This window comes from Oncorhynchus tshawytscha, linkage group LG18 (genome assembly GCF_018296145.1).
Source record: "Oncorhynchus tshawytscha isolate Ot180627B linkage group LG18, Otsh_v2.0, whole genome shotgun sequence".
In the NCBI taxonomy this organism is placed as follows: Eukaryota; Metazoa; Chordata; class Actinopteri; order Salmoniformes; family Salmonidae; genus Oncorhynchus; species Oncorhynchus tshawytscha.
Genome location: NC_056446.1, coordinates 17,067,774 through 17,093,013, shown reverse-complemented (window position 1 = coordinate 17,093,013; position 25,240 = coordinate 17,067,774). Strand labels below are relative to the sequence as shown.

The following is a 25,240-nucleotide window of genomic DNA, read 5'->3' as shown; positions in this document are numbered from 1 at the left end:
GGTTCATTGAAAATTTGTGTGAGATTAAGGGCATCAAGCTTAGATTGTAGGAGGGCTGGGGTGTTAAGCATGTTCCAGTTTAGGTCGCCTAGCAGCACGAGCTCTGAAGATAGATGGGGGGCAAATCAGTTCATAGTAGGACAGAACTCTGCAGGCTATCTTTGCAGTAGATTGCAACACCGCCCCCTTTGGCCGTTCTATCTTGTCTGAAAATTTGTAGTTAGGGATGAAGATTTCAGAGTTTTTGGTAGTCTTCCTAAGCCAGGATTCAGACACGGCTAGAACATGCGGGTTGGCAGAGTGTGCTAAAGCAGTGAATAAAACAAACTTAGGGAGGAGGCTTCTAATGTTAACATGCATGAAACCAAGGCTATTCCGGTTACAGAAGTCCTCAAAAGAGAGTGCCTGGGGAATAGGAGTGGAGCTAGGCACTGCAGGGCCTGAATTCACCTCTACATCACCAGAGGAGGAGTAGGATAAGGGTACGGCTAAAAGCTATGAGAATTGGTCGTCTAGAACGTCCGGAACAGAGAGTAAAAGGAGGTTTCTGGGGGCGATAAAATAGCTTCAAGGTATAATGTACAGACAAAGGTATGGTAGGATGTGAGTACAGTGGAGATAAACCTAGGTATTGAGTGATGATGAGAGAGATATTGTCTCTAGAAACATAATTGAAACCAGGTGATGTCATCGCATGTGTGGGTGGTGGAACTGAAAGGTTGGATAATGTATAATGAGCAGGGCTAGAGGCTCTACAGTGTAATAAGCCAATAAACACTAACCAGAATAGCAATGGACAAGGCATATTGACATTAAGGAGAGCCATGCTTAGTCGAGTGACCATAAGGGTCCAGTGAGTAGTGAGTGTTTTGAAGTTGAGTTTTTGGAAAATAAAATATATTAAAGATACGTGAAGAAAGATGTAAATATATATACACGGGACACGACAAGACGAGGACAAAGGACGTCTGACTGCTATGCCATCTTGGTATTGAGGAATCTTGGTATCTACACGCTTTCCTCCTCTCACCTTTTCCACCTTAGACTTCAGTGCACAACTCAACAGCTGTCTGTGACCAGGCGAAAAAACCTCTCCATCCAAACATTCATACCATAACCGCTAACAGCTACATAGCCTACGTCGTTGTCACCATATTAACGGTCTAGTCAATCAACTAGAACTAACGCGTTAGTAAAATCACAATCCAAATCAAGTGTACATTCATGCAGTATAGTGTACAGCAAGCAGTTTAGCAGTTACTCTGGAGAAAAAATTTAAAAAGCTTACCTTGACTTAAAAGATTTGCGCTGTTGGATAACCTTAGCCAGTTAGCTAACATAAATGGCATTCCTCGTTTGAGTCAGGACAAATTAGTTGCATTAGCTAAGTGAAAGGTAAACTAAGAAGAATGATCCTTTGATTGGATGGACAACTTGTCAGTTCATAAAGCTCTGATAGGTTGGAGAACGTCCTCTGGAAGTCTTCATTATTACTACGTTTCTCCTAGGTTTTGTATTGTCAGTGTACCTAGATGACTGAAAATTGCTGTCCTGTGGCTACACCATGGTGCTACCCTAGAGGATGCTGTTGAGGTTACTGTTGACCTGCATTGCAAAACCATGTGTTTTAATCAGCTATTTGGTGAAATTAATATTTTTTGTATGGTTTTATCTAAATATGTTTAGCTATTTCACTACTTCTATTTTTATGAAATTTACTGAGTAGGATGGTTCTCCCATTCCTCCTCTGAGGAGCCTCCACTGATCTCAATGTGCCTGCTAGTCTGAAATGAGCCTGAAATTGCAGCCAGATGAGCAGCCAGACACAGAGCCTGTGATGCGTGCTGTGAGGTGGGATATGAGAGAGGAGCGACTGCAGTATTACAGACCGGTTCACTCAGGAGCCTCCAGAGAGACATGGAGGCGGACGGAGGAGGCTGCAGCGCACCAACAGTCTCCCTGTGTGATTCCCCTTCTGGTTGGTGTGCAGCCGGGGCCGGCCCACGTCAGGCCTGATTGATGGCCCAGCTCGGGGCAGCCCGATGACTCGCCTCTATCGGCTCTGTGATTAATGTCTTAATTGTGTAGGCAGCAGCGTACCAGTGGTGGATTTTCTCCCATCTCTCTCAACACATAGCATCTTCAGATCCTTTCCAGGCATATTCTTCCACTGCAGTCAACAGTGCTGAAACATTTGTTTCCCTGCTTCAGGATCACACAGGAAAGTTCATCGGAAACAAGGGATGTTTGCTGGAGACTTATGGAGATTTTGGCCGGCACTTTATCAGTTGAATGGGAGTTAAAAGACAACAATATATAACCTTTCTTACATGTAGTTTTATTTGTGTGTATGTATACAGTAAATATGAGCTGTTGTCCTAATACCCTGGGTTCCACTCCATTCAGCAACCTTTTTCTGTATTTCCAGGCCGTCTTTGGAGGGAAAACAGTTTACGTCAGACGACACAGCTCTAATGTACCATCCTCCACACAGTACATGTGTCTGCTTTTAAACTGATGCAGAGTCAGTTCGTACCGTGACTTGTGTGGGGTTGATGTGCTGTACTGACGTATCTCCTCTGTCTGTGTGTCTGTCCACAGGGTTCTAAGACGTCCCGGTGGGCCGACCCGGACCACTTTGCCCAGAGACAGACGTGTATGAACTCGTTCAGCAGCTGGTTTGGGTTCATGCCCCTGCTGCATTCCCAGATGAGACTGGACCCTGTGCTGTTCAAGGACCAGGTCTCCATTCTGAGGAAGAAGTACAGGGACATCGAGAGGCTGTGAACCCAACACACACTCATACACACAGAAGAAACTTGAGTGGTGTGGGTTTGGGCCAAATCTCCTTCCCAGCTGCAAGTGAAAAGAACGGCCTTTTTTGACCAGCCTGTTCAGTCAGTCAGACTGTCCGAACAATAAGTGAAATCTCTACAGAGTAATTTATGATGAAATATGCAACACCGGGACCGTTATCCAGAGGTAATGATCTTGGCTATTGAAGATGATTCATCTTCAATGTCAGTGAGTTGGACTGTGTCGATGTTGTCGTCATTGTTGTCAAAAAAATAATAATATTGTGACTTTTCACACGCTTCAACACCAGACAGATTGTCGTTGTCAATTCCTTCTCTGACAGAGGAACCAGGAAGTGAGGTCACAAAAGCCTGCAATGTGCACTCCTGTTTGGTTTCAGATATTTCTGTGGCAGTGTGATCTTAAACAAAAATGAACACAGTGCATTGTGTTTGTCCTCCATGACATCTATAAAGTTTTTCTCTAACATTGTATATGTTGCTTTCCATTATTCATTTCTGGGGCTTATTGGGCTTTCAATTTGGAATTGTTCGATTTTTTTGGGGGGGGTTGCTTCGTTCTCCTATGTGCTTTAAATTGCCAAAAAAGCAAATCTGATAAAAGATGCTGAAAAGTACACAGCCTATTGTATTTATTCTCTCTGTTTCAGCGATGATGGCTGTATACAACCTGTTTAGAAGAAGGAATTACTACCATGTTCTTCTGCCTTGGTGAAATGTTAAATATGCAAAAGTTGAACAAACAACTCTTCCCATCAAAGACCACCTCAGGACACCATCCTGATTCTCTACATCTGTTTGCTGTTGTCCTCCAGATTGTCAGTCTAAATGCTGGAGACATGCCACTCACTGTGACCCTGCCTAGCTATAAACAGGGTGTGGGTTTCTGCATCTGCTGGTGGATTTACGAGGTAGACATTGGATACTAGGTAGATAGTGCTTAGCCACAGGGGTAGGCGTGGTGATGCTACTGACAGGCATCTTTGAATTCTGTTCGAGGTTTGAAGCATCTTTCATCATGTCCCTCCAGAGAGCCAACCCAACCTACCCCCCACCTCCACCACCACCACCCACAGCTCAGCTGGGTCTGAGAGGAGGAGGAGGAGACTGGCCTCTGCATGGTACTCCCTGTACACCCCTCGTCTCCCTCTCAGATCCAATAATATTTACATGTTTACTTCATTATCGTTGTACTACAATACCTCTGAGCATCAAAGTCTCAATGCCTGCTGGAAGTTTAAAATAAGGTCGTTAATGTATGCGTTGTCCATGTTATTCACTCTTGCCTGTGTACAGCGAAGTATACATTGCCAAAGTTATTTAAGTTCAATAATAGGCATTGATATTTTGACCATACCCGTTGTATCTGTGGCTCAGAGGTATTATAGTAAAAAAAAAAAACGGTAATGAAGTTAACTTGATTATGAATAACACTGATATGAGCTTACCTTTGCAACCAGGGATTTCTTTCTGAAGGTAATGGGTTTTACACTTTGGTCTAGACACCATGCTCTGCTCAGCACATAAATAACCAATGATTTAATGAGGGGCCTAATGGCAGGCAGGCAAGAGTGTGTTTCAGTTTGGCCAAGGGGATATCTCTCTTGCCTTCTCACGATGATGCATGATAATGTCGACGCTCCCCCAGAACTTATTCAATACCGCTTCTGAGGGACCTGTCTCCTACGAGGGCCTCTCTCTCAAGTGGGACCCCGACACGGCTATTTTACACCAAGTCGAGTCCATTCTGAATATGAATGAACAGATTTAGAATAGATGTATTGATCTCTATCACCCCCATAAGGGAGGGTAAGAACATTTGAGAGTATTTTTGGAAAGTGTCTTCTCTCTCCGTCTGCTCTGTTCAGAGGTAACGCAGGAGAGATGAAGAACGAGAGGAGAGGTGGTGGTGTAGGAAGGATACTGATACATACTACCAGTCATTCTGTCTGTAGTGCCTGGGGGAATAGGAATGAGGACACAGAATGAGACTGCCATTGATCCACATTGATCCAAATGGAGAGCCAGCCTTTATTTGTTTTTAGAGGAAGAGCAGGGCAAAAGTCTGTGTTCATGAATCTATTTCTGTGTCTATGAAAATGTCAATGTTCTGTCGTCGAGGGGCTATTTTGAGGGTATTGGTTATAATGGCCTGAATTAGCTCTGACACATTTAGCACGTTCAACTATCATGCAGCTTGCTTTTTATTAGATTCCGTTTTCTCATTCATTACTGTGCCAGTCGAGATGGTTTTCGTATATGTCACGACATACAAGAACAGCATTTACAATTCCACACTCTTATTTGATGTCTCTGAAATGAACTTGTCCGCCTTGCAAAGCAGTTGATTCACAATGAATACAAATGTGATTGCATACTTCTAATTTAGGTGTTCGTGCAGGCTTGGTGTCATACACGCTCAGTGCTGTACATTCATATTCTACTGCCTTTATATTGAAATAGTAATAACGTTTGCATATGTTCTTGTTTTAGTACTTTCTGCCAGTCGAACACCATGTGGGTCGTTCCACCAATTCGGTGCCTTTTGAGAGTGTAACTTGGTCAATTATTTTTAGATTTCACTTAATTGTTGCATTGTGTCATACAGAGCACATGTTCAACTTAATTTTAAAAAAACACGTTTTCCCCATCTCAAGAGGCTGAATTTAAAAAACAAGTTAAGTGCCTATTAAGTTTAAAATATAGTAACAGTGTTGATTGTACCGGGGTTGAGTTCTTTTTTTAATCAGCCACAAAGTCCCTTGTGACGGAGGAATGGAAGCATGTTGTGTACAACTGGGCGTGGCAATTGTTTAAAAGGGAATCCTTTCACCGTGTTCAAATGAGAGATCAGTTCACGTAACAGGGTTGACCTTAGAATGAGGGACAGATGTAAATGAATCACATGAAATACATAATTATCTTCAGGAATGACTGTCAAAGCAACAAAATGACTAGGCCTTTACAATGATTGTATAATGTGAAGAAATGTTGGCATTACAAGTTAGTTCATTTTCCTAGAAGTAGCGTGACATTTCCTGTCAGGTGTCTGCTATCTTCAGAGGGCTAGCTACCCTTCACTGGTCTCCCCAAAGTTGATATATAGCTGTTATCTCCAGCTTGGCTGGGTGTGAGGTCAGGGAGCTTCAAATACCACCAGGCTTGGAGCCGAGGAGTTGTCAGGAAAGGAGAAAAAAAGCCAATGACTGTAGACATCAAGCCATCCCATCTCAGAGCGATGTGGCAGCAAAGCCCTCTGTGACATATCTGCTCAGCGCATGCCACACCGAAGCACCCAGACATACAAAAATAAAGACCCAATTCTCCGCACATCAAATGAGAGGACAAGCAGACAGCAGCTGACATTCCCCCGCCTCATAACGGGCAGTCTAAACCCTAGATGTGTTTCGGCACATAGGTGTGCATGCAGTGACGTCTCCTTTATGGGCCCTGAAAAACCCTCTCCAGAGTCCCATTACCGTCGCAGATGGGATTTTATCAACGTCTGTGCCTGGAGACTCATTGTGTGAACCAAAAGCTTTTCTCTCTGTGATGGTCCAAGCTCATGTTGAGGATGTCTCAGCCGTGGACCATTTCTCCAGAGAGTGTTGCATCATCATGGCCGTTGTTATATGTCTGTGCGTGTTTCCCTGGGGCTCAGCCACCGAGTAAAGTAAACTAATTGAATTGGTGTAAATGGAAAATAACTGGAAGTGCTCTGTCTTTCTCTCTCGGTCTCTATTTTCTCTTTTTCTCTCCCTCTCTTTTTTTCTCTGTTTATATCTCTCTCATTTCACGTTTTCTCGCTCTGTTTCACACTCTGTCTCTCTTTCTCTCTCTCACACACACGTACATCCATAGACAGTCCAGGAGGTGAGAGAGGAAAGGCTGTGGCATCGTTATGGTGTAAGGTATGTGAGTCTGTGTTCCTGCAGCACTGGCGTCAGACAGAGACACGGGTCACAGTTATGACTCTGGACACCTATTACAGCTACACCGGGGAGAGGAGAGAATGCTAATGATCAATCCATCCATCTGTCTATACATATTTCTATCTACAGTGAGCTCCAAAAGTATTCTTTTGTATCTGTACTCAAGCACTTTGGATTTGAATTATACAATGATTATGGGGTTGAAGTGCAGACTGATAGCTTTGTTTTTAGGGTATTTTCCTCCATATCTGGTAAACCGTTTAGAAATCACAGCACTTTTTGTATGTAGTCCCTACATTTTATGGGACCAAACGTATTGGGACAAATTCACTTACGTTTATTAAAGTAGCCAAACGTTTCGTATTTGGTCCCATATTCCTAGCACGATATGACTATATCAAGCTTGTTGGATGCATTTGTTTTTTGTTTTTGTTTCTAAACACTTCTACATTAATGTGGACTCTACCATGATTGGACGCTACCTCTCACCATTACAATAACAACAGATTAGCATGTCTTAGAGGAATATCAATCAATCAAATGTGTTTATAGAGTGCGCACTTTCACCTCATAGTCATTGTATCATTTCAAATCCAAAGTGCTGGAGTACAGAGCCAAAACAACAAATTGGTCACTGTAACAATACTTTTGGAGCTCACTGCATCTTTATGTCAATATGGTTAGCTGGTGGCCTGTTTGTCTAGCTGCACCAAACTGTTCATCTTTACTTGCATGCAGTGCTGTAAAGTACTTAAATAGTATTTTGTACTTTACTTCACTATTTATATTTTTGAAAACTTACTTCACTACATTCCTAAAGAAAATGTCCTTCTTACCCAATACATTTTCACTGACACCCAAAAGTACTGATTTACATTTTGAATGACAAGCAGGACAGGAACATTGTCTAATTCACACACTTATCAAGAGACCATCCCTGGTCATCTTACTGCCTCTGATCTGGCGGACTCACTAAACACATGCTTCGTTTGTAAATTATGTCTGAGTGTTGTAGTGTGCCCATGGCTTATCCGTAAATAAAAAATTAATAAAATTGTGCTGTCTATTTTGCCTAATATAAGGAATTTTAAATGATTTTTACTTTTACTTTTGATACTTAAATATATATAAAACCAAATACTTTTAGACTTTAACTCAAGTAGTATTTTACTGGGTGCCTTGAGTCATTTTCTATTAAGGTATTTTTACTTTTACCCAAGTATGAAAATTGGCTACTTTTTCCATCACTGCTTGCAAGTTGATTATAATTTCAAAAAGTGTAAATATTCATCCTTTTTAAAATGGTCCTCTGGTTGTGAACCAACACTGCAAATAACTGCATAAATAATATTTAGAAAAACTGCTGAGATTCATGGAACTTGAATTATAATTCCATTTTGATAAAACTGTTTGTTTTCTGAAACGTCAACAGTTTCCATGGCGTCAAATTGATCATTTTCTTTCCCTCACTGGAGACTGAGAGGGGCTCACCAAATTGCTGTGGTGACAGGGGGGAAGGACCATGGAAATCCACACAGCCCAAATTGAGTTATGATTGCAAGTAGAGCACAAATACTTCTTCTTCCTCCCCAGATATTAGTTATGGTAAGTTTAGAGCTGATTCTGTAGCGGGGGGAGATGCGATATGGCTCCATTGCTGTAATTGTGTTATAAAAAGCCATTACACCTCTATTTCTTCTTATTGGAGTCCCACAATATTGCTCATCATGGCCTGTCTCTTTACATTTGTCAGATTGGGACTGCAGGGATGGCTGTTCTGTAATGGACATCAGGGATGGAGAGGCCACCAGCCTAATTCTACTCTCTGGTATAGCCCTGTTGTAGGCTGCAGCAGACCGGCTCCGTCCGTAGCCCAGAGAAACACCATCATCCACCGAAGCCAAGACGGACACTCCTCACATTGATTGTGACTGAGACTGAAAATAATTCTTACTTTAAGCACTTTTTCCTCATCAGTGGGTGGGTGGACAGCATCATCACTTTGAGGATTTGATAGCGCCATGTCTCTGTGAGAGATCCTAGGCGCAATCACTTTACCAGGAGGGTATTATGACAGAGAGAGAGTGCTGATGTGGTGATAGTCCAGGCTTTGACAGGCGATGCTGTGTCTGAAGTCTATTCCTCTGATAGTTCAGTCTAGGGTGCAGTGTTTTGTCAGCTATTCTTCCTGGTGATATGTGGATGCCCTCCTCCGATGCACCTTATACTCTGTCGGAGCTTGATATGAGTGAATTGGGTGTAGCCAAGGTCTGACATGCCAAAATGGTGATTCATAGGACAGGATTACTTCTCCAGAGAGAAGTTGCCATTTGCCATCTCCAGGTCCCTCAATCGCTTAATAAAGCCCTCCTCTGGCTGTTCCCTGGGACACTGAATCAAACCTGCCTGCTGGGGCTCACAACTTTCAGTGAAAATCATGTATACAGCAATTCAATCTACACTGAACAAAAATATAAATGCAATGTAAAGTGTTGGTCCCATGTTCAATGAGTTGAAATAAAAGATCCCACACAATTTTTCCACAAGCACAAGAAGCTTATTTCTCAACTTTTGTGGACAGATTTGTAAACATCCCTGTTAGTGAGCATTTATCCTTTGCCAAGATAATCCTGACAGGTGTGGCATATCAAGAAGCTGATTAAGCAGCATGGTCATTACACAGGTGCACCTTGTGCTGGGGACAATAAAAGGCTGCTCTAAAATGTGCGGTTTTGTCACAACACAGTGCCACAAGTTTTGAGGGAGCGTGCAATTGGCATTTACATGTTGCGTTTATAATTTTGTTCATTATACATTAATTGTCAAAAAGGAAAAAACCTGGAAACTTGAAAATAAAGGTTGATTCTGGTCTCATGTATTTCATTAACATGGGCATCAATACAGTGCCATGAAGCTATAATATTAGAATGATGTTTTAAATTCAACTATATCCTCCTGTAAATAAACAACTGAATTCTCTATCCTGATTTTCTGTGATTAAAGTGTCATGTGTAGGATTCAGTCTCAACAAGATGGGTACAACAAACAAAGCACACAGATGAATACATTTCCATTGTCCCCTCTGGCCTGCTACTGCCACAGACTACTCAGTAGCAGTCCTTGCTCACTGGGTGAGCTAAGCGATTCTGCTAAGGTCAGGACTGCCAGTATCCTACCTCCTCCTTGCTTCGTCTCACTGAAATGAAAACAAGTATTCATTACAGAGCAACTGACCATGGGCTTTGTGGCAGCCTTCCTGCTATTCCCCCCAGATCTAACTTGGAGAAAATTAGATCTGGAAAGGAAATAGAATTCTCATATATAAAAAATAAACAAACAACCTGAAACAAATGTGTGTGTGTGTGCATTGCGTTGCGTGCAGGACCAAGAAGGAGGAGGTGGGAGTAGTGAAATGATCTACACGTTGCAATTTCTTTGCCTCTCAGTGAGGTGTGATTGTGGTAAATGAAAAAAAGACGACAGAATTACCTCTCCACTCTGACACTAATGGTCCTAAGCACACCGCATGTGAGACGGGTGTTTCCAATCAGTGCTTTCGATGGTAATGTGACATTTATTTTGTTAGAGCACACAGATACCATTGAGGAACGTATTCAGACGAACAGTCCACGACATTGTGAAATTTCCATTAAGAGCATGAAAAGACAACATTCTCAATCTATTTTGAATTCCCATTGTCAACTTTGAAATGTTCAGGGCATCTTTGTCATTTTAGCATGTAGTTCAAAAGTAACCTATAGTTTAATGTTTTTTTAAATACATTGCCGTTCTAAAGTTTGGGGTCACTTAGAAATGTCCTTGTTTTTGAAAGAAAAGCATATTTTCTGGTCCATTAAGATAACATCCAATTGATCAGAAATACAGTGTAGATATTGTTAATGTTGTAAATTAGTGTCTGAGTGTCTACATAGTCGTACAGAGGCCCATTATCAGCAACCATCCCTCCTGTGTTCCAATGGCACATTGTGTTAGCTAATCCAAGTTTATAATTTTAAAAGGCTAATTGATCATTAGAAAACCCTTTTGCAATTATGTTAGCACAGCTTAAAACTGTTGTACTGATTAAAGAAGCAATACAACTGGCCTTCTTTAGACTAGTTGAGTATCTGGAGCATCAGCATTTGTGGGTTCGATTACAGGCTCAAAATGGCCAGAAACAAAGGACTTTCTTCTTTAACTCGTCAGTCTATTCTTGTTCTGAGAAATTAATTCTATTCCATGCAAGAAATTGGCAAGAAACTGGGGCACCGGGGCTTCCCACTCCTCTTTCTATTCTGGTTAGTGCCAGTTTGTGCTGTTCTGTGAAGGGAGTAGTACACAGCGTTGTATGAGATCTTCAGTTTCTTGGCAATTTCTCGCATGGATTAGCCTTCATTTCTCAGAACAAGAATAGACTGACGAATTAAAGAAGAAAGTCCTTTGTTTCTGGCCATTTTGAGCCTGTAATCGAACCCACAAATGCTGATGCTCCAGATATTCAACTAGTCTAAAGGCCAGTTTTATTGCCAGTTTTATTGCTTCCTTAATCAGACCAACAGTTCAATCTTATTGTGGTGGTTATTTCGATGCAACATTCAGACATTCGTGTTACTATCGACGATAAAGAAGTTCTCAGAAACATGTCTTCTCCCTCAGACGACGATAACACTGACCTGAGTGGGCGGATTCAGTGTCCAGATGCTCATTTCCAAGCGATCTGATTGGTTGGAATGGCAGGGCTACGATGGGTGAGGGATAACTAAGGTGGTGGGCTGAACAGCCAAACTAATGGGATTTATGGGAAACTGAAGGGACTGTGAGGGGAAGTTAGGTAGAGAGGAGAGGAGCAGGACAGCCTTTTCTTACGTGCAGTGTAGACAACTTTCAACTGTCAAAGACATCAAAAGCATTCCAAGGTCAAAAGTATTAATTACATGTAAAATAGACAAGTCATGGCTTCACATCAAGAAAAAGAAATGCCAGTGATTTACTGCAAATGTAATGGGAAAGACAGCCATTCCAGCATTAGCATGTATGCCCTATGTCTGCCTTTCATGCTGTGGGATGAGAAGCCTCTGTTGCTCTACCTGAACCTATGAATTGGAATTGAGTCACAGACACTGAGTGCATACCTTTATCGCTCTGCAGAAATCGAAGTGCTGGAGAATATTCCAGCACACTCACTCCAGGGACCACTGTTTTTTTTTTCGTGCTAAATTCCAGCAAAATCTCTGCTCCCATCTCTCACCCCATACTATCTTGCCAATTTTCTGCATCTGTAGATCTGACTTGTTTCATACGTTTGCCGCCTCACTGCAGGGGCCCGAGCTGGCTGCCACCGGTCCTGTGTCGGAGACGCACGAGATGCCCTCGGACATTTTCTGCTCGGCGGTGCCCAGTGTCCTCCGAGTGGTCCTGTAATTAGCTCTCCTGTGTTTACCCCCACTTTCTGCTGAGGGAGAGAGAGTGTGCAGGGCCATATTCAAAAATGTACCAGGCAAAAGGTCAACAGAGGAGCTCTCTGGACCGCAAATTAAACAGGAGGGCCGTCCTGTGATCTGAATGAGTGATGAGGGAGGCTGTTGAATTAAAACTTCATATCTTGAAGATTCCAACTAGGTTTATATCAGGCTGTATGGTGTTCTGATGTTCCTATCATTCTGTTCTATATGCTGTACAGCTCTGGCATCATGTTCCTCAGTCGTACATCTCTTAGCAATCATCCAGTCCAATAGCATCAGAGAGGACATGCTCTTCCCTCCATGTGACTGGACTCAAAGTAAAGTGAGATTTATTTATTTTTTATTTTTTCACCTTTATTTAACCAGGTAGGCTAGTTGAGACCAAGTTCTCATTTGCAGCTGCGACCTGGCCAAGATAAAGCATAGCAATTTGACACATACAACAACACAGAGTTACACATGGAATAAACAAAACATACAGTCAATAATACAGTAGAACAAAAGAAAACAAAAAGTCTATATACAGTGAGTGCAAATGAGGTAAGTTAAGGAAATAAATAGGCCATGGTGGGTGGCGAAGTAATTACAATATAGCAATAAACACTTTAATGGTAGATCGGCAGAAGATGAATGTGCAGGTAGAGATACTGGGGAGCAAAATAAATAAATAAATACAGTATGGGGATGAGGTAGTTGGATGGGCTATTTACAGATGAGCTATGTACAGGTGCAGTGATCTGTGAGCTGCTCTGACAGCTATTGAGGGAGATGTGAGTCTCCAGCTTCAGAGATTTTTGCAATTCGTTACAGTCATGGGCAGCAGAGAACTGGAAGGAAAGATGACCAAAGGAGGAATTGGCTTTGGGGGTGACCAGTGCATGCTACGAGTGGGTGCTGCTATGGTGACCAGTGAGCTGAGATAAGGTGGGGCTTTACCTAGCAGAGACGTGTAGATAACTTGTAGCCAGTGGGGGTGACAAGCACCATTTACATTATGAACAAAGAAAGGTATTTAAAACTGCATACTATGTATATTCATTTATTAATTATAGTAGGACTGTTATAATTGTATTTAGTATAATATGTTACATTAAGTTACATTATGAATGGAATAGCGGTCGTATAATGTCATACAAATTAGAGGATGTTATCATACGTCTTGGAGCAGAAATGGTACTATTTGTCTTTTTCTGAAACCAGGTTGCTTGTTGCATTCTATCAACAAAGAAGAATTGTGGGAATGGTTAGCAAAAATGCTACAGTTGTCCCCGAAGCGATTTGAACATAGATGATTATGGATTACGCTGACCCATCCTCCCCGACCAACCACACAACTTTAGTTTCTGTCTAAAGTAACTAGACTATTAGTAGGTATCATACTTCTTGGAAATGCCTAGAAATAAACACAGGACCTTGTCTTTCAAAGATAATTCGTAAAAATCCAAATAACTTCACAGATCTTCATTGTAAAGGGTTTAAACACTGCTTCCCATGCTTGTTCAATGAACCATAAACAATTAATGAACATGCACCTGTGGAACGGTCGTTAAGACACTAAAAGCTTACAGATGGTAGGCAATTAAGGTCACAGTTATGAAAACTTAGGACACTAAAGAGGTCTTTCTGCTGACTCTGAAAAACAACAAAAGAAAGATGCCCAGGGTCCCTGCTCATCTGCGTGAACGTGCCTTAGGCATGCTGCAAGGAGGCAAGAGGACTGCAGATGTGGCCAGGGCAATAAATTGCAATGTCCGTACTGTGAGACGGGACAGACAGCTGATCGTCCTCGCAGTGGCAGACCACGTGTAACAACACCTGCACAGGATCGGTACATCCGAACATCACACCTGCGGGACAGGTACAGGATGGTAACAACAACTGCCAGAGTTACAACAGGAACGCACAATCCCTCTATCGGTGCTCAGACTGTCCGCAATAGGCTGAGAGAGGCTTGAGTGATGGGCACAAACCCACCACCGCTGGACCAGACAGGATTGGCAAAAAGTGCTCTTCACTGACGAGTCGTGGTTTTGTCTCACCAGGGGTGATGGTCGGATTCGCGTTTATCATCGAAGGAATGAGTGTAACACCGAGGCCTGTACTCTGGAGCGGGATCGATTTGGAGATGGAGGGTCCGTCATGATCTGGGGCGGCGTGTCACAGCATCATCGGACTAAGCTTGTTGTCATTGCATGCAATCTCAACGCTGTGCGTTACAGGGAAGACATCCTCCTCCGTCATGTGGTACCCTTCCTGCAGGCTCATCCTGACATAACCCTCCAGCATGACAATGCCACCAGCCATACTGCTCGTTCTGTGTGTGATTTCCTGCAAGACAGGAATGTCAGTGTTCTGCTATAGCCAGCGAAGAGCCCGGATCTCAATCTCATTGAGCAAGTCTGGGACCTGCTGGATCGGAGGGTGAGGGCTAGGGCCATTCCCCCCAGAAATGTCCGGGAACTTGCAGGTGCCTTGGTGGAAGAGTGGGGTAACATCTCACAGGAAGAACTGGCAAATCTGGTGCAGTCCATGAGGAGGAGATGCACTGCAGTACTTAATGCAGCTGGTGGCCACACCAGATACTGACTGTTACTTTTGATTTTGACTCCCCCTTTGTTCTTTGACACATTATTCTATTTCTGTTAGTTACATTTCTGCGGAACTTGTTCAGTTTGTCTCAATTGTTGAATCTTGATATATTCATACAAATATTTACACATGTTAAGTTTGCTGAAAATAAACACAGTTGACCGTGAGAGGACGTTTCTTTTTTTGCTGAGTTTACATAAAGTATGTTTTGTATGGCTCTGAGGCCAAGCTAACATTTGATGTTCAGGACGATGTATGCATGTTACATCTTGAATCAAGACGTTAGCATGGGTTTCAATGAATATAGGTTCTTGTGACTCTAGTAGTATTCTTCTTGATGTAAATATTGTACATGCTATTGTTCTTTGTTTATTCAAGAAAAATCCATTGAGACCATGGTCTCAGTCCCAAGGGTGCCCTGATCACAACAATACAACAACCAATACAATGTAAAACAAAATAGTAATCAATACCAAACACAACCTTTATGAAAAACACATTTTTCCAGCAGTGAGGTGGATTTACTTAATTCGGTGGAGACCCGGGGAACCTCGAGTTAACCAACCCTGGGAATGGGTATGGCAACTTACGTTTTTATACTTCAACAAGTTAGGTGATTCGGAAGCTTGTGTAGTAGAGCTTTGTAAACAATAAGGGAATAGTGAAGTGATCTACGGGACTTTAATGAGGACGAGCCAACATTTTGATACAGGATGCAGTGAGGAATATTAAAACTGTCCCCTGTTATCACGGCTGTCTTCGTCCTCCTCATCTGACGAGGAGAAGCTAGAAGGATCGGAGGACCAACACGCAGCGTCGTAAGTGTTCGTCATTTTAATTGAAAAAACTGAACACTACAAAACAACAAAATGACAACCGTGAAGCTAAAAAACAATAGTGCTGACGCAAAAAATACACATAAGACAATCACCCACAATGACAAAACAGGCTACCTAAATATGGTTTCCAATCAGAGACAACGACTAACACCTGCCTCAGATCACACCCTGACCAAACAAAACCTATAAACATACAAAGCAAACTATGGTCAGGGCGTGACAGTATCCCCCCCCAAGGTGCAGACTGGCAACCCTACTAAAGGGCCCCACTGGACTGAGGGGCAGCTCCGGACTGAGGGGCAGCTCGGGACTGAGGGGCAGCTCGGGACTGAGGGGTAGCTCGGGACTGAAGGGTAGCTCAGGGCTGGCTGGCGGCTCTGGCAGCTCCTGGCTGGCTGGTGGCTCTGGCAGCTCCTGGCTGGCGGCTCTGGCAGCTCCTGGCTGGCTGACGGCTCTGGCAGGTCCTGGCTGGCTGACGGCTCTGGCAGGTCCTGGCTGGCTGGCGGCTCTGGCCGGTCCTGGCTGACTGACTGCTCTGGCAGGTCCTGGCTGACTGACTGACGGCTCTGGCAGGTCCTGGCTGACTGACGGCTCAGGACAGACTGGCGGCTCTGGCAGCTCAGGACAGACTGGCGGCTCTGGCGGCTCAGGACAGACGGGCGGCTCTGACGGCTCTGGACAGACGGGCGGCTCTGGCGGCTCTGGACAGACGGGCGGCTCTGGCGGCTCTGGACAGACGGGCGGCTGGAGCTCCTGGCTGGCTGGCAGCTCTGGCAGCTCCTGGCTGGCTGACGGCTCTGGCAGGTCCTGGCTGGCTGACGGCTCTGGCAGGTCCTGGCTGGCTGGCGGCTCTGGCCGGTCCTGGCTGACTGACGGCTCTGGCAGGTCCTGGCTGACTGACTGACGGCTCTGGCAGGTCCTGGCTGACTGACGGCTCAGGACAGACTGGCGGCTCTGGCAGCTCAGGACAGACTGGCGGCTCTGGCGGCTCAGGACAGACGGGCGGCTCTGACGGCTCTGGACAGACGGGCGGCTCTGGCGGCTCTGGACAGACGGGCGGCTCTGGCGGCTCTGGACAGACGGGCGGCTCTGGCGGCTCTGGACAGACGGGAGACTCTGGCATCTCTGGACAGACGGGAGACTCTGGCGGCTCTGGACAGACGGGAGACTCTGGCGGCTCTGGACAGACGAGAGACTTTGGCGGCTCTGGACAGACGGGAGACTCTGGCGGCTCTGGACAGACGGGAGACTCTGGCGGCTCTGGACAGACGGGAGACTCTGGCGGCTCTGGACAGACGGGAGACTCTGGCGGCTCTGGACAGACGGGAGACTCAGGTGGCTCAGGACAGGAGGAAGGCTCTGGCAGCACTGGAGAGGAGGAAGGCTCTGGCAGCGCTGGACAGGCGGGAGACTCAGGCAGCTCAGGACAGGAGGAAGGCTCTGGCAGCACTGGAGAGGAGGAAGCACCTGTAGGCAGAAGACGGAGAGACAGCCTGGTGCGGGGGGTAGCCACCGGAGGGCTGGTGAGTGGAGGTGGCACTGGATAGACCGGACCGTGCAGGCGCACTGGAGCTCTTGAGCACCGAGCCTGCCCAACCTTACCTGGTTGCATGCTCCCGGTAGCCAGGCCAGTGCGGCGAGGTGGAATAGCCCGCACTGGCGAACCGGGGACACCATGCGTAAGGCTGGTGCCATGTCCGCCGGCCCAAGGAGACGCACTGAAGACCAGGTGCGTAGAGCCGGCTTCATGGCACCTGGCTCGATGCCCACTCTAGCCCGGCCGATACGAGGAGCTGGAATGTACCGCACCGGGCTATGCACCCACACCGGGGACACCGTGCGCTCCACAGCATAACACAGTGCCTGCCCGGTCCCTCTCGCTCTCCGGTAAGCACGGGGAGTTGGCGCAGGTCTCCTACCTGGCTTCGCCACACTCCCCGTGTGCCACCCCTCAGCCACCCCACTGACTCTTGGGCTTCCAACCGCGCCGCCGTGCTGCCTCCTCATACCAGCGCCTCTCTGCCTTCGCTGCCTCCAGCTCTGCTTTGGGGCGGCGATATTCCCCTGGCTGTGCCCAGGGTCCTTTTCCGTCCAACTCATCCTCCCATGTCCATGAGTCTTGTGATGCTGGGCGCTGCTGCTGCTGCTGCTGCCCGTTACCACGCCGCTTGGTCCGGTTGGGGTGGGTGATTCTGTCACGGCTGTCTTCGTCCTCCTCATCTGACGAGGAGAAGCGAGAAGTATCGGAGGATCAATACGCAGCGTTGTAAGTGTTCGTCATTTTATTTGAAAAAACTGAACACTACAAAACAACAAAATTACAACCGTGAAGCTAATAAACAATAGTGCTGACACAAACACTACACATAGACAATCACCCACAACCCACAATGCCAAAACAGGCTACCTAAATATGGTTCCCAATCAGAGACAACGACTAACACCTGTCTCTGATTGGGAACCATATTTAGGTAGCCTGTTTTGGCATTGTGGGTTGTGGGTGATTGTCTATGTGTAGTGTTTGTGTTAGCACATTTCGTATATAGCGTCACGGTCGTTGTTCATTTATTGTTTTGTTCAGTTTACTTTGTGTTTTCGTCATCCATGAAAATGATGCATTCACACCACGCTGCGCTTTGGTCCGCTTCTTACGACGATCGTGACACCTGTGATAAAGCAAAGGGCTCTATGGGAGACGGTACCCAAAGGTTTAAGTGTAGTGGCTGCTGCATTCTGGTAAATTGTGTCACCATAGTCAAGACCTGGCAGGAAAGGGGACTGTACAATCTGCTTCTTGCTATTATTTTAGAAGAAGCCCACTTTAAATCTTAGCTTTTTAACTAGCTTATCACTATGTTTTTTATTGGCGGGAACCCGAACGATGATGTACACTATAACTCTGTTTTATACCAAACTCCTAGTGATATCCAATTATCCTATTGATATCCTAGGAGGAATACCCCACTGGGCACAAATGGCAGTTCAATGTCTAGTTTTGATTTACATTTGATTTACAACTAATGTGTATTCAACGTGAAATTAACAATCAGTTTTCCACATTGATTCAGCGTCATCACATAGATTTTGGGGGTTGAAATGACGTGGAAAGAACGGGATTCAACCAGTTTTTGCCCTAGTAGGATAATGCTTCAGGGACCGAAAATCACAAACCACTGACTTACCTTTTCTGTGTATCTGGTTAGATTGATTCAGCCTCCACAAATTATGTGTAGACTGAGCTGTTACCACTGAATCCCATTCATTCACCTATTTTACAGAGTCATTGTCCAACGTTGCTCTCTCACAGGAAATGATGAAGGGTCTCAGTCGGTAAGGGTACCTCCCTATTACACACACAACTCAGCAATTTAACAGACACTCTCCCCTAACCATAAAGACTCTATCTTACAATATTTTCTCATAAACCTGAGAAAATGGCAGTATCTAGCTGGTAATAATAGCTCCTCCTGCCACCTGTCAATGAGGAGACGAATAAACTGTGTGCAGACACATAACAGGAAATAACAGGAGGTTGGTGGCACCTTAATTGGGGAGGACAGGCGAGTGGTAATAGCTGCAGCAGAATAAATGGAATGGTTTCAGATACATCAAACGGATGGTTTCCATGTGTTTGATGCCATTCCATTCTCTCCGTTCCAGCCATTATTATGAGCCGCCCTCCCCCCAGCAACCTCCACTGCAGGAAATTAATTTGAGAAAAAAACATGTGTGTTTCAATTTTGCCACACTCCTTTTCTTTCTCACCTCACCTCATTTTCTCCAGAAGGAGAACAGAGAGAGAGAAAGGGAGAGAGAGAGAGAGATGGCAGGGCAGTCGGAGAGGTAGGCTACAGTTAATCTGGGCTGTAAATACCCCCAGAGAAAGGACATTGGCTCTCCAGTTGGGCACAGCAGATTAGCAGAGGTCTTTTAAACAAGCGCAGGTCTCCACACAAGCCCAGAAGTATTAGTTTCATCCTAGGTTCCGTCTGATGTCCTGCCATGTTGGAGTCATGCTTGAATGATGAATGAGGAGATTACAATTAGACATCTGCTTTTACTGTATGAGAACTTTTTCCCACAAGTGGCAGCCAGTGGCGTGTATTCATGGATGCCAATGGAAGCCAGGCTTCCCAAAAAATGGACCAAAAATAATTTAAAAAAAATACATAATTCATCTTTAGTCTCTCTCTGTTTTATAATTTTCCTTCAATTCGTAATAGGCTGAATGTATTTCACAGGAGAAAGCATCCGAGCGAGTGAAACAGCAGGCCTCTGTCTCTCGACGTGTAGGCCATCTATCTGATGCTGTCTGGTCCAAATGAGTATTACATCGTTGCCGCCCGTAGCATTGAAGGTAAGGGAAGCCAGCAAGCATCTGGCCTCCCTTGATTAAAAAAAAAGTATAAAAATGTGCCAATCAGCATTGAGCTCAACTGTGAATGGTCCTGGCGCACCAACAAAAAAAGTGCCAAGGGAAGCCAGCTTGGATTTGGCGTCACTCCTATCAAATCCCATTGAGAGCATACGTCATTGACAGGAAAACTAGAATTGTTGCATCTCGTTGTGTTGTTGTCCTCTGGTGGCTAGCTAGCTAGCTAAAATTGTCCCTTTCCTAAATTAGCCATGGATGGAGATGGGGATTTGGACTTGTAGTTTTACTTAATTCTTCATACTAGCCAATGATTATAACAGTGATTCTGATCCAACCATTAATTCATACATTGTTATGCCACTGGCCTGAGAGTATGGAAGTTCAATATGTAGCTAGATGTAGAAAGCTAATGTTAACTAGTTAACGTTGAGCATCAATGGAAGTTAGGCTAGCAAGCAACCATTTTAGCCAGGTAGTCTAGGGCAACAAAAAATAAAAGTGTGTACTGTATGACAGCGTTTCTCTACAAGTACGGTGAGTCATGTTTTTCTTCTTGCACAAATGCGCACACACATACACACACATAGAAATCAGAACCATGGACAGCCACATATTTAGCTTACGTTGATTGGACTAAATCGTTTTTGTTATCTTTTAGTTGTCACTGTATTAGACTAAGAAGTGATTTAATGATGTTGAAGTTGAAATGTTGCTGGAATAATAGTCTTTGTGACTTGTGGTTACTCTCTTTGGTTCTGAATCAATAGCTGTTTAGTGGTGTGAAAATGTCAGAAACATTAACTTGCTTGACCATGCTGTAGGTAATGTAAATGTCTGTTACATGCAATATGTTTTGTGGTCGTTGCTGGACAGAGGTTATTATCCGTGTTTGCGATAAAACAAAGGTGTGGTTGAATTTATTCTGCCACTGTCTTCTTATTGTCTCTAATTCAGTTAGATACATGCAAGAGTGTGCAAGACGGTAATGAATGTGTCACTGTCTGTCATTTTGATTACTCCAATTTGTCTCTCGACCTGTGTGCACATACACTATAAACTTTCATTCGTAGGCTAGGTTGTAGCAACCTCATGACGGGTATAGGGTAAATTTGAGTATCATGTAGTAGCCTAAAACTATCGATGTTACATTGAGCTGGGTGAATGGAATATGAAATACGAAATAAGGCCAAGATCATGAAAAAAAATTGTCCTGCCTAATCTTAAACAGCACTGATCGCCGCTGATATATACAGTGCCAGACACACCGACTCATTCAAGGGTTTTTCTTTATTTGACTATTTCTACATTGTACAATAATAGTGAAGACATCAAAACTATGAAATAACACATGGAATCATGTAGTAACCAAAAAAGTGTTAAATTAATCTAAATATATTTTAGATTTCAGACTCTTCAAAGTAGCCACCCTTTGCCTCGATGACAGCTTTGCACACTCTTGGCATTCTCTCAACCAGCTTCATGAGGAATGCTTTTCCAACAGTCTTGAAGGAGTACCCACATATACTGTCCACTTGTTGGCTGCTCTTCCTTCACTCTGCGGTCCAACTCATCCCAAACAATCTCTATTGGGTTGAGGTCGGGTGATTGAGGAGGCCAGGTCATCTGATGCAGCACTCCATCACTCTTTTTCTTGGTCAAATAGCCCTTACACAGCCTGGAGGTGTGTTTTGGGTCATTGTCTTGTTGAAAAACAAATGATAGTCCCAATAAGCACAAACCAGATGGGATGGCGTATCGCTGCAGAATGATGTGGTAGCCATGCTGGCTAAGTGTGCCTTGAATTCTAAATAAATCACTGACAGAGGTCACCAGCAAAGCACCCCCACACCATCACACATCCTCCTCCTTGCTTCATGGTTGGAACCACACATGCAGAGATCATCCGTTCACCTTCTCCGCATCTCACAAAGACACAGCAGTTAGTGCCCAAAATCTCAAATTTGTACTCTTCAGAACAAAGGACAGATTTCAACCGGTCTAATGTCCATTGCTCTTGTTTCTCGGCCCAAGTAAGTCTATTCTTCTTATTGGTGTCCTTTAGTAGTGGTTTCTTTGCAGCAATTCGACCATCAAGGCCTGATTCACACAGTCTCCTCTGAACAGTTGATGTTGAGATGTGTCTCTTACGTGAACTCTGTGAAGCATTTATTTGGGCTGCAATCTGAAGCTGGTAACTCTAATGAACCTATCCTCTGCAGCAGAGGTAACTCTGGGTCTTTCCTGTGGCGGTCCTCATGAGAGCTAATTTCATCATAGCGCTTGATGGTTTTTGCAACTGCACTTGAAGAAACTTTCAAAGTTCTTTAAATGCTTCCACACTGACTGACCTTCATGTCTTTTCTTTGCGTATTTGAGCTGTTTTTGCCATAATATGGACTTGGTCTTTTACCAAATAAGGCTATCTTCTGGATACCACCCCTACCTTGTCACAACACAACGCATTAAGAAGGAACAACATTTCACAAATTAACTTTTTTTAATTAAAAAAATAAGTTTTATTAAGTTTTCTTGTTTTTCAACCAACACAACACTTTCCACATTCACAGATGTGTCAGGCTTTAAAAAAAATATATATATATATATATATATATACATACACACATATATATACACACATACATACATACATACATACATACATACATACATACATACATACATACATACATACATACATGCATGCATGCATGCATACATACATACATACATACATACATACAGTACATATTTTACAGTTAGGAGACATGTCTGTTTTCATTCTATGGAGTCTCAACAGAGTGTAATAAAATTTGTACAAAAATGTGTAATTAGATGCTTTCATTTTTACATTAGTAGAGGTGCAGGATACCCTGTCGCAAACCTCCGCTCATAACTCATCACTGATAGTCAGAACAAGGTCCTTTTCCCAGATTATTTCCAAAGGAGTAAAGGAGGAGCCTCCTTTCTCAGAAAGGAGTCTATAGATATAAGATGTTTTGCCTTTAATGGATTGTGCTGTGACAAGAAGGGTTTCAACTTCCTTCAACTGAGTTCTAAACCTCCTCTTGGAAGTAAATGTGGAAATTACATGTCTGATTTGAAGATATAAAAAAAACCATGGGATCTTGGCACATTGAATTCACTGCAGAGCACTTGAAAGGATTTCAGTGTTGTGGTTTTCTGATGAAATAGGTCTGAAAAGGTCCTGATTCCTAGAGTATGCCAAAGATTAAAGTTGGCATCCCTCAGTGCTTTTGGCAAGTCTGGGTTGCCTACTATAGGCGAGTGAGAACATATTTGTGAGGAAATGCCCAGGTATTTCTTACAGTCCCTCCACGCTAGTAGGGTGCTGTAAATCACAAAGGTTTTGGCTATGTTGCCCACTTCACCAAAGTTATTAATGAATATAATTGAGCTTAGGGGCAATGAACCACAGGATTGGGCTTCTATCTGAATACACGTTGACTCTTGTCTGTTTGTGATCCATGTTAGCATGTTGCGGATTTGGGCAGACCAGTAGTACAATTGAAGGGAGGGAAGGGCAAGACCACCCTTAGATTCAGGTTTCGATAGAGTGGAGAACTTGATCCTAGGTTTTTTATTGCCCCATATAAATTTGGTGATGCTTTGGTTAGTTGTTTTGAAAAGGGAAACTGGGAGATAGTATGGGAGCATCTGAAATAAATAGTTCAGTCTAGGGAGGATGTTCATTCGGATTACATTCATTCTTCTTACTAAGCTAATTGGGAGGCAGATCCAGGTTTGGAGATCGTTCTTGATTCGATCCAGGAGTGGGAGATAATTTTCCTTGAAAAGGCTATTCAGATCTGGTGTTATGAAGATCCCAAGGTATTGAAACCCCTGTGTCCTCCATGGGAAAGGACATAGTGTCATAGAGCTGGTGAGTGTAATATTGAGAGGGCAGACAGTGGATTTGTTAAAATTGATCTTATAACCTGAAAACTTGCCATACTGAGCAATTGTGTCTAAAATGAGAGGGAGGGATTTCTCAGGGTTGGATATGTAAAGCAAGACATCATCAGCATAAAGCGAAATCTTGTGCTGCAGGCCACCTGCAGAAACACCCATAATACTTGGATTGCTCCTTATCAACTCTGCCAGAGGCTCCGCCCCCAACAAGTAGAGCAGGGAAAACAGCAAGCAGCATTGTCTTGTGCCCCGTTCCAGAGGGAATCTGTCAGAGTTCAGTCCATTAGTAGTCACCATGGCATTTGGATGAGAGTATAGTGATTTGATCCATTTAATAAAATGTTGGCCCATATTGAACTTTTCTAAGACTGAAAACAAAAAGCTCCATCCTGTCAAACGCCTTCTCAGCATCCAGTGAAGCCAGTAGGACAGGGGTCTTCTGTGCGTTTATTTGATCAATAATATCAAAAAGAAGGCGAATGTTATCAGAAGAGTATCTGTCACTAACAAATCCAGTTTGGTCCACTTTTATTATTTTGGGAAGAAGAGTGTTTAGTCTTTTGGCGAGCAATTTGGTAATTATTTTGTAATCGAAATCCAACAAGCTTATGGGCCGGAAGAGCAACACTGAAATGCGAGCTGTGTGCATTGAGTCTGAGTCTGGGTGAACTCCATTTTTGCAAAAATCCTCCAGCATTGGCATGAAGATAGGGCTGAGCTGGGGCCAAAAATCTTTGTAGAACTCTCTGGGGAATCCATCTGGGCCTGGGGACTTATTAGGTGGCATGGAGGTAATTGCCTCCAGGATCTCCTCAGGAGTGAAGGGAGAGCTGAGATCTTCTTGGTCGGTCTCTGATAGTTTAGGTAGCGAGATTCCCTCTAGGAAAGAGTGGAGTTCTGCCTCCGTGTGTTTTCTCTCAGAGGTATATAGTTTGCAGTAAAAATCATGAAAAGTTACATTGATCTTTTTTGGGTCATATGTGACCTCGTCCTCTGCTGTTCGGATAGCCATGATTGTACGCTCTGACTGCTCTTTTTTTAATTGGTAAACAAGCAATCTACTGGACCTATTGCTATACTCATGGTATTTCTGTTTAGTAAAGAAAACCTTTTTTTTTAATCTCCCGAGTGTAGTCCAAATTCAGTTTGGCTTTGGCTGCTTTAAGTTGACTCAAGGAGGTGCTGTCTGGGGATTGTTTATGTACTTTTTCACAACATTCCAGCTCCCTCTCGAGATCTAGCCTGTTTGCTTCCATTGCTTTTTTCTTAGAGGAAGCATATGCAATTAGATTACCTC

General features: G+C 43.8%; 1 protein-coding gene across 1 annotated transcript in view; it reads left to right on the top strand.

The window, feature by feature from the left end:
* Window positions 1–3,433, top strand: part of LOC112217339 (exostosin-1) — a 253,348-nt gene extending 249,915 nt beyond the window's left edge. The window contains exon 12 of the mRNA XM_042300719.1: window positions 2,602–3,433. Coding sequence (XP_042156653.1) covers window positions 2,602–2,787 — 186 coding nt within the window. The 3' untranslated portion in view covers window positions 2,788–3,433. The remainder of the gene's footprint in view (window positions 1–2,601) is intronic.
* Window positions 3,434–25,240: the final 21,807 nt, after the last annotated feature.